The sequence below is a fragment of the Poecilia reticulata genome, linkage group LG19 (genome assembly GCF_000633615.1).
Source record: "Poecilia reticulata strain Guanapo linkage group LG19, Guppy_female_1.0+MT, whole genome shotgun sequence".
NCBI lineage: Eukaryota > Metazoa > Chordata > Actinopteri > Cyprinodontiformes > Poeciliidae > Poecilia > Poecilia reticulata.
The window spans coordinates 11,370,292-11,380,023 of NC_024349.1; the positions used below are offsets into that span (position 1 = coordinate 11,370,292).

The following is a 9,732-nucleotide window of genomic DNA, read 5'->3' on the forward strand; positions in this document are numbered from 1 at the left end:
ATTAAAAATCACGAAATATATTAACCCTTTCATACATAAATTATGATTCTTTGTGTCAGTATTTTTTTCCACTTTTTTATTTTCTTAAGACATAAAAAAGGTTTAAAAAAAATGTAATAATTTATTTATTTATTAGGTGATCAATTGTCATTTTCTCCAAATACAAAACTGTTATTTGCTTTGTATTTGGGATCACRGTAGAAGGAGGAACCGGGTCGGTTGGCATGCTGTTTTGTCTGTCAGCCATATTGGATTTAACAAAAATAATTTCTTGCATTTGCAGCTGATGGCCAGTAGTTGATAGGGTATTTTATGATGCATTAGTGTCCACATCAGTGGTCTGTGTGCATTTATAACATAAAAATCCACAAGAAGCAGAAGAAAATGGCTTTTAGACAGCTTCCCACTGTARTGACCASTAATTCAGCCATGGCACTCTTTCTCATCATGAATAAGAGACAAAACAGAAAGTGGAGCWGTGGTAGTACATGATGCAAAACAGACACTTTCGAAAAGATGTAACTCTGCCCAGATCTAAAGCTAATTTTAAATATGATACAGACAGACTGGTGCTGCATGTAAACTGATATTAATATAAATTCTGTGGCCTATATTTTTTCTGATTGTTTCTGACAGAATTGTTATGAAATCTATTGCTTTTTTGTTTCTTAGGCTTAAATGCATGACATGAATGCATCCACCTGCTTCAGTACATAATTTAAATATTAATGATGTAAAGCAGCACTTTCACTGGAGTGCTAAGTGGGTATGTGAAACCACTGACGAGCCATTAGCTTCGACCAGGATATGGGAAAACTGGGCTTTTAAATAAGATGTTGAATATCAGAAACAGAACAATCCTTTGAGAGCCTGTGGGACTAAATGGTCACCAGAACCACCAGGGGAGATCTATGGGTGCAGAACATCATTTATTTTGACAATAATGGAGAAATATGCCAGTTCTATATACACTTTTCTACCTGAGGATGCACATCTAATTCAGGAAAAACCCTCACAGGATGAGATTTCCGTTTCACATTGCCAAGCAGCCAGCAKTCTGGCTCTATTTTCACTTCAAAATATTATACAATAACAAAGAAGACTGGTTTTTATTTGTCAGAAAAACTTTTTAAAAAATGTTAGCAGTTCAAATTATTTTATACCAATGATATTGTTTTCTGAAAATCCAAAGATTATTGGTGAATTTTTGAACTTAGTCACGTTTTCAGTGTAGATGTTCTCCATCCAGTGTACGCAGGCAGCAGGACAAACAAATATATATACACATATAAACCCCTCTACTTTTAGACACATATTTCAGAAGCACATATTACTGGTGTGACTGAATTGCTTTAGGTTACTGGGGAAAAAAACAACATAAATCATGCTAATAGTCTAATAAAGTTAAAGTTACGATGGATCCTGATGGGATCTATTGTGCAGCAGAAAGTATTTGACTTTTGCATAACTCTGTAAAGTAAATTAGTATTTTAGACTTCAGTACTCATTTATTTTAACAGCTTTAATCCACAACATATTATTTTGCTGGCTTGTACACTTTCAGCAAACTATAACRTCAAAATGAATTAATGAGATGAAAGGAAAAGTGAATGTTTGATAATTATTAAGACTGTTTCCTCTTTCTTTTCTGCTGCTAAATTAATTAATGCTTTTGTCAGCTGAACGTCTGATGAATAGCTTTACATATATGCCACTRCACTTTAATATGGATCAGATATATTAATCAGGTTATAATAATAAAATCGAGATGCAGTTATTCAGATGAATGCTGCCTTGGATCACAGCTACATAAATGTAGATCTGAATTACATCATGCAGTGTCAATGGAATCACTTTTCCACTCCAAGAAAATGAGAGCCAGGAAAAGGCTGACCACCAGAATGTAGAAAAAAAAGAAAGCCTTGTCAACTCTTGTAGCCACTCTGTTCCAGTAGCCACTCGTCTCCTCTTCTTTGTTGGACTTGAAGAGCAGGGTTAACGTCTTCTCCATCGCCCTCAGCTCATCTGAAAGCCTCTCCAGGGTGTAACACTCCCCCAGCAGTTTGCTGCCTCTATTCTGAAAAAGTGATTTAATAAATCAGTTTACAGAAGGAGCGATGTCTTTTGCACTTTTGGTTTTTATGCACCAATAATGACTGAATGCTGACCTCTTTGGCACCAAGCAGTATCTCGCCGGTGTCACTGGAAGACACGTTGTAGACAAATCCACCTGAAGTCCAGTCATGTGATTCTGAAAGAGAGTTTCTAAATTAATCCTGAAAATTAACACTAAATGGCAGTATATTAAMCTGMATTAGTTTGCATATGATTTCATCCACAGCAAAAACACTAAATCTCACCAAGTATTTTTGGTCTAGTTTCTTGTGCAAATATCTGAGTACACTTGAAATAAGAAAAAATCGACTTTCAAGGAACTTTTCAGCAAAATATAGGAGCTTATTTTAAGTCATAATTCCTTATTATTGATTTTTTTTTATGTGTTCCACTGGCAGATTATTTCACTTATAGCAAGGGAAAAATGTCATGTTTTATGTTAAATACTCTTCCAGTGGAACTAGTATTATTTTTTTATCAATAGAAAGAAATTATTGACTTAAAACAAGCTCCTATATCTTACTGAAAAGTTACTTATAAGTTAGTTTTGTCTTATTTCAAGTGTAAACTAGACCAAAAATACTTGGTAATATTTTTTTGTTGTTGTTTTTGTTTGCTTGTTGCAGTGAAATATTTTTGAGCAAAAAAAAACTTTTACCAACTGAGTGTAAACAAAATTGTTGTACTATAATTAGGGTGATTGTAACTAAACTAATTGGCTATAATTATGACTAGATTGGTTTTGGAATAAATTAAATTGTTTTGAGCTGAATGTAACAAAAACTTCATCATATAACTGCATATAATTTGGAGCTGTTTTTAAAGTGYCCTGACATAACWGTTGGTGTCATTTATARTAATTCAAACAGACTGTAATAAATTTAAMTTTATGGYGTTTGATSTTCGTGAGTGTTATTACAGCATATTTCCTGAAGAGGGCAGCARATACACCATTTTTCAAAASCAGAGGTTTGATTACAATGTTGGACATTTTCATTACTTTCACTCTAACCTGTTTGTTTTTCTTTTTCACCAGAAAAATATTTCTTTCTAAAGGATTTTATTTCTTTTGAGAGAATAAATAAATTCACAGAAAATGTCCAAATGAGGCTGCTTATCTTTKCTCCTCTAAAATTCAGAAATTACCAGAAATAACAAAAAGAAAACTTAAAATCTTAATTGTCTCACCAGCAAAACATACAAAGCTTTGACTTATGATTTTAATGTTGATTATTTAAAATTTTTTTCTCATGTTCAGTCTGTTTCAGAAACCTTCTGAAAGGTATTTTTGTTGTTTAAAAAATAATAACAATAACATTTTAAAAATTGAAAATATTCTTATAAAATATGTGAAAGTATTCATTAGTGGAATTTAATTTGTTTTATAGATAAACCCATTAAGATGTTTATCATGTAACAGCTGTTTATTAGACACCTGTATTTAATAACTGCTTATAAAATAGATAATATATTAACATTTAGGCCAATAATGGCCAGTGTAAGTCCTCAAAGGTTGGTKTCCTGCATGTTTTAGTTATCTCCCCTGTTAAACAAAATTTAATCAAGTTCAATTGTGTTTAACAGCTATATAATTTTTACAGAAATTATGTAATGTAGAGGAGATTTTTCATCCATTTCACTCAGCTATAATGGAGCAGCATCACATTTTAAACTTTAAGGTTGAGAAATGGAGTTTAATACTGCTTCTGGCTTCCAGTGAAGAAGCTTGAAATGTTAAGCTGCAGACAAACAACTAATAACTTCAAAAAAGATCCCAGGTTCCCTGTATTTGGACAAATGTAATCTCCWATCTGTGTAGCAGCTGTGAAAGTTGCCTTTATTGGACTTGATAGATTCCTGGATCATGCATCCGTCTCTCTCCGTATCTTGGAAGCTTTTCTGTCTCAGATACATCACGAAAATCGTCTCCAGGAGGCTGAGCATCATCAGAGCAAAAATCCCGATGCAGTAACCGGCTGAAAAGGATCGGACAGGACAAAGTGCATGAAGTCAGGTCACRTTTCCWGCACAAAAGTAGCAARTTYATCTGACCATCTGACCTATGAGTGGGACTCTGTCAGAGGAGGAAGGCAGAATTTCATTGAGAATGAGCTGCAACACTGTAATGGCCAGCAGCACGGTTACTTTAAAGCTGAGCTTCTCTCCGCCGTAGTCCGAGATCATGAAGGAGGCCAAGTCCAAACACAAGAAGAAGAGAACCGGCAGCAGGAAGTTGACAATGTACAGCAGAGACCTCCTCTTCATCGTGATCTGGGAAACAARATTTAGATTAATATTCAGCAAAAGCAGAAAATGGACCTTTTGAGACAAAGTTTTACCAAAATTTGGCTTCTTGAAATGCAATAAAACWGTTTTTTTTAAAGCATTTACAATAGATCAGACTTCAGTGAAAATGTAATTTTCTGCATAGTTTAAATACAGAACATGATAACGGTCCTTCAATGCTAAAGCAGAAAAAGGAAAGAAAATCTGCGTTTTTAAGGCAGTAATCCGATGTTTACATGTAAAACTAATGATACCTACAGTATAAATGACGACATCTTGATCAGTTGAAATGGTAGCATTGTTAGAAGTGACGATCATGTCAATGAACAGCCACTCATACTGGGTCCGCATCACTTCCCGAGACCACTCTGTGGCCTCTGAAGAGTTGTCGCTCGGCTGCAGACGGATCTCCCTGGCTGGAAAAGAGGGGAAATGCTGTAAAAGCTGTCATGGATTTCTACCAGAAAAGCCTTTAAGTGTGTCTCTAGCTCTTGCTTTTGGGAAATATACTTGTCTTTATTCCATTTATTTACATCCATGTGCATTTAATAGAAAAGTCAACAAAAGTTAAATGAATTGATGATTAGTTTCAGCCACCTGAGTATTTCTAATCAGAATTTCCTGTTAAGCTTCCTTGGCTATTTATCTGCTCTCCACAGCTTGTTGGTTAATTTCATTTACTGATTACACATCTAACAGGAGGAAATTAGAAAGGAGGAAAGCATAAACATACAAAGAAGCAGTCGATTAATGCCGTCAGGTAATGGTGATGCCAGTCAACAGTTGTTTTCCTGGACTCGATCAATCCCGTTACAGCTTAACATTTCACATGTGGAAAACGTTTGTAGATGTGTTGGAAACATGCTCTCACCCGTGTGTATGATGGACTTGAAGGTGAGGTTGCAGCTCTGGATGTCAAAAGGAAACTTGTATATGTGCATCCTGCAGGTGCTCACTAACACCTGGTCATTCTGAACTTCAACGTCTCCTTTGTTGTTGATGGTGAGGTAAGGACTGGGAGGGGCTTTGTCTTTCTCTGTCCTGCATAAATAAATAAAAAAACACAAAACAAACTAAGTGATTATGGAGGTTTGAAAAGCTTGGACTTCACACATGACAAAGGATAATAAGTATTACTTTATACTGTCACTGATATTGGTTTGTGTTCAATTGTTGAAGGTTCTGCTTGTCTGTTTTCCCTGAAAAAAAGATCTCCAGATTCAAAGTTTCCTGCACCATTTCTGGATACATCATTTCACTATAGCTGTCATCCTCTCTCTGTCTTAATCATTATTTTCTCCACCCTGGACACATTAATATTCTTAATTCCTATCATTAACAGCATCTCATTCATCTCCGCCTGCTGAGTCTCCAGTACAGCAGCCCTCATTGTCGCTGGAACAGCTTTTTTCTCCAGCATTATTGTTCTCTTTTCCATCATTTTGTGAGCAGCGCCATCATCAGGACATGAGTCTCCATCGTCCTCAGATCAAACTTTTTCTGCAAATTATTCGTCCTGTATTCCTGTATGCACTCCTTGGACCTGATGAACATCTTCTTTCAACACTTTTTGCAATGGAGTAAAAGAAATCACCATCTGTTTCATACTCTGTAGGTCAGACAGACCAACAATGACTGTGAGCTTTACCAGTCAATCCGTTTATTTACCCCTTTTATCTTTTTATCAGTTTCTTATGAATAAGTGGGTTAGCTTAGCTAATTATTCTGTCCTGCAAGACTACAAGCCTGCCCTGCAGCTGTTCCTCGAAAATTAGAAGTTTACAATCTTCCACCAAATGTTTATAGTTGCTTTCGAGTCGTAGAAACCACCTTATATTTAAATCTTAAGAGACAAAAGTGCAAAAAAAAAAACATTTAGCATTTAGTGGCACACCTGAGATTCAGAAAGGCATGTAATGTTTATTTACAAGTTGTTGTTTTTTAATCAGTCTAAAGATTAAACATGACAAAGTGTGAGGATCTTTCGACGTCTCTACACCACTTGCAGGATTACACTAATTCACATACTTACATTTCTTCAATCGTAAGATCTGGTTTCCATAAAATGTCAGTAGGTAGAGAAACATTATCAATTCCACAAAACTGATCGGGATCCCAAGAAATGTGTTCATTGTTCCACCTCTGAAGAGAAAAATAAAGAAAAAAGAGCACAGTGTTAAAGACAAATTTCTCCGTAAATCTGAGAGTTTCCATTCTAACAGATGGTAGATTTGTTCAGAAGAACTCACTGTGACAGTCCACACATAAGGAATAAATTTCTGGTCTTTTTCAACCTGTAGAGAATAAAACATGAGGCAAAATCACAACGTAATACAAAACCCTTCAACACACAGTGTGAAGTTTAGATTACAATAACATTAGTGGGCATTAACCCGGTCACAAACAGGAAGCGTTACCACTCATTTCCTCTAATGAACTCTAAATCGTCTTCTTCTGCATTATCACAGTTGATATTAATGTATGGTTCATTATGAGATTCCTTCTGAGGAAAGCTGTTATGTACTTGTAGAGAACTGCAGGCTATTATTAGAGCTTTCTAGAAAATGTTGGAGAAACCTTTAAAAGCAGCATGGTCTGTCAAGATTTAAGTGCAATTTTAAAAATAACACTCTTCCTTTTAGAATAAATAAATAAATAAATAAATAAATAAATAAATAAATAAATAAATAAATAAATAAATAAATAAATAAATAAACTGTTTCTAAGTAATTTTGAGTATTTAAATCACTAAATAGTCAAGTTGAGCTCAGCAAAAGTAAGGACAGCTACAGAAGAAAGGAAGGGAACTGGAGAGAGTTTTTGCCTCAGGATTTCAAAACACTTAAAATCTCAGCTTGATTGGAAGGAATGGCCAGGTGTTGTTTGTGAGCATAAAGTTTCTCAGTTAAGAACATGTTTTTATTTAGAGTTTTTTTTTCTTCTGTCACAAAATGTCTGGGAACTCACACCATCATTTGCTGTCCTTGTGGCTCATTTTTTGCTCTGTATCTGAGCTAATTGAAGGAGAGGGTATTGTGCTGCAGCTGCAACAGTTATCAGAAATGAAGCATAAACTAGTTTGTGGAGAAAANTGGCGTTTTTAAGGCAGTAATCCGATGTTTACATGTAAAACTAATGATACCTACAGTATAAATGACGACATCTTGATCAGTTGAAATGGTAGCATTGTTAGAAGTGACGATCATGTCAATGAACAGCCACTCATACTGGGTCCGCATCACTTCCCGAGACCACTCTGTGGCCTCTGAAGAATTGTCGCTCGGCTGCAGACGGATCTCCCTGGCTGGAAAAGAGGGGAAATGCTGTAAAAGCTGTCATGGATTTCTACCAGAAAAGCCTTTAAGTGTGTCTCTAGCTCTTGCTTTTGGGAAATATACTTGTCTTTATTCCATTTATTTACATCCATGTGCATTTAATAGAAAAGTCAACAAAAGTTAAATGAATTGATGATTAGTTTCAGCCACCTGAGTATTTCTAATCAGAATTTCCTGTTAAGCTTCCTTGGCTATTTATCTGCTCTCCACAGCTTGTTGGTTAATTTCATTTACTGATTACACATCTAACAGGAGGAAATTAGAAAGGAGGAAAGCATAAACATACAAAGAAGCAGTCGATTAATGCCGTCAGGTAATGGTGATGCCAGTCAACAGTTGTTTTCCTGGACTCGATCAATCCCGTTACAGCTTAACATTTCACATGTGGAAAACGTTTGTAGATGTGTTGGAAACGTGCTCTCACCCGTGTGTATGATGGACTTGAAGGTGAGGTTGCAGCTCTGGATGTCAAAAGGAAACTTGTATATGTGCATCCTGCAGGTGCTCACTAACACCTGGTCATTCTGAACTTCAACGTCTCCTTTGTTGTTGATGGTGAGGTAAGGACTGGGAGGGGCTTTGTCTTTCTCTGTCCTGCATAAATAAATAAAAAAACACAAAACAAACTAAGTGATTATGGAGGTTTGAAAAGCTTGGACTTCACACATGACAAAGAATAATAAGTATTACTCTATACTGTCACTGATATTGGTTTGTGTTCAATTGTTGAAGGTTCTGCTTGTCTGTTTTCCCTGAAAAAAAGATCTCCAGATTCAAAGTTTCCTGCACCATTTCTGGATACATCATTTCACTATAGCTGTCATCCTCTCTCTGTCTTAATCGTTATTTTCTCCACCCTGGACACATTAATATTCTTAATTCCTATCACTTCCAGCATCTCATTCATCTCCGCCTGCTGAGTCTCCAGTACATCAGCCCTCATTGTCGCTGGAACAGCTTTTTTCTCCAGCAYTATTGTTCTCTTTTCCATCATTTTGTGAGCAGCGCCATCATCAGGACATGAGTCTCCATCGTCCTCRGATCAAACTTTTTCTGCAAATTATTCGTCCTGTATTCCTGTATGCACTCCTTGGACCTGATGAACATCTTCTTTCAACACTTTTYGCAATGGAGTAAAAGAAATCACCATCTGTTTCATACTCTGTAGGTCAGACAGACCAACAATGACTGTGAGCTTTACCAGTCRATCCGTTTATTTACCCCTTTTATCTTTTTATCAGTTTCTTATGAATAAGTGGGTTAGCTTAGCTAATTATTCTGTCCTGCAAGACTACAAGCCTGCCTTGCAGCTGTTCCTCGAAAATTAGAAGTTTACAATCTTACACCAAATGTTTATAGTTGCTTTTGAGTCGCAGAAACCACCTTATATTTAAACCTTAAGAGACAAAAGTGCAAAAAAAAAAAAACATTTAGCATTTAGTGGCACACCTGAGATTCAGAAAGGCATGAAATGTTTATTTACAAGTTGTTGTTTTTTAATCAGCCTAAAGATTAAACATGACAAAGTGTGAGGATCTCTCGACGTCTCTACACCACTTGCAGGATTACACTAATTCACATACTTACATTTCTTCAATCGTAAGATCTGGTTTCCATAAAATGTCAGTAGGTAGAGAAACATTATCAATTCCACAAAACTGATCGGGATCCCAAGAAATGTGTTCATTGTTCCACCTCTGAAGAGAAAAATAAAGAAAAAAGAGCACAGCGTTAAAGACAAATTTCTCCGTAAATCTGAGAGTTTCTATTCTAACAGATGGTAGATTTGTTCAGAAGAACTCACTGTGACAGTCCACACATAAGGAATAAATTTCTGGTCTTTTTCAACCTGTAGAGAATAAAACATGAGGCAAAATCACAACGTAATACAAAACCCTTCAACACACAGTGTGAAGTTTAGATTACAATAACATTAGTGGGCATTAACCCGGTCACAAACAGGAAGCGTTACCACTCATTTCCTCTAATGAACTCT

The 9,732-nt window shown here is 35.8% G+C and overlaps 1 protein-coding gene across 1 annotated transcript in view; it reads right to left on the bottom strand.

The window, feature by feature from the left end:
• Nucleotides 1–910: 910 nt before the first annotated feature.
• The window catches only part of LOC103481503 (5-hydroxytryptamine receptor 3A-like), a 10,977-nt gene continuing 2,155 nt past the window's right edge, over nt 911–9,732 (bottom strand). Inside the window, exons 3-10 of the mRNA XM_008436981.1 lie at nt 9,541–9,585; nt 9,324–9,433; nt 8,161–8,330; nt 7,548–7,705; nt 4,176–4,386; nt 3,951–4,091; nt 2,169–2,251; nt 911–2,077 (exon numbers count right to left, since the gene is read on the bottom strand). Coding sequence (XP_008435203.1) covers nt 1,832–2,077; nt 2,169–2,251; nt 3,951–4,091; nt 4,176–4,386; nt 7,548–7,705; nt 8,161–8,330; nt 9,324–9,433; nt 9,541–9,585 — 1,164 coding nt within the window. The 3' untranslated portion in view covers nt 911–1,831. The remainder of the gene's footprint in view (nt 2,078–2,168; nt 2,252–3,950; nt 4,092–4,175; nt 4,387–7,547; nt 7,706–8,160; nt 8,331–9,323; nt 9,434–9,540; nt 9,586–9,732) is intronic.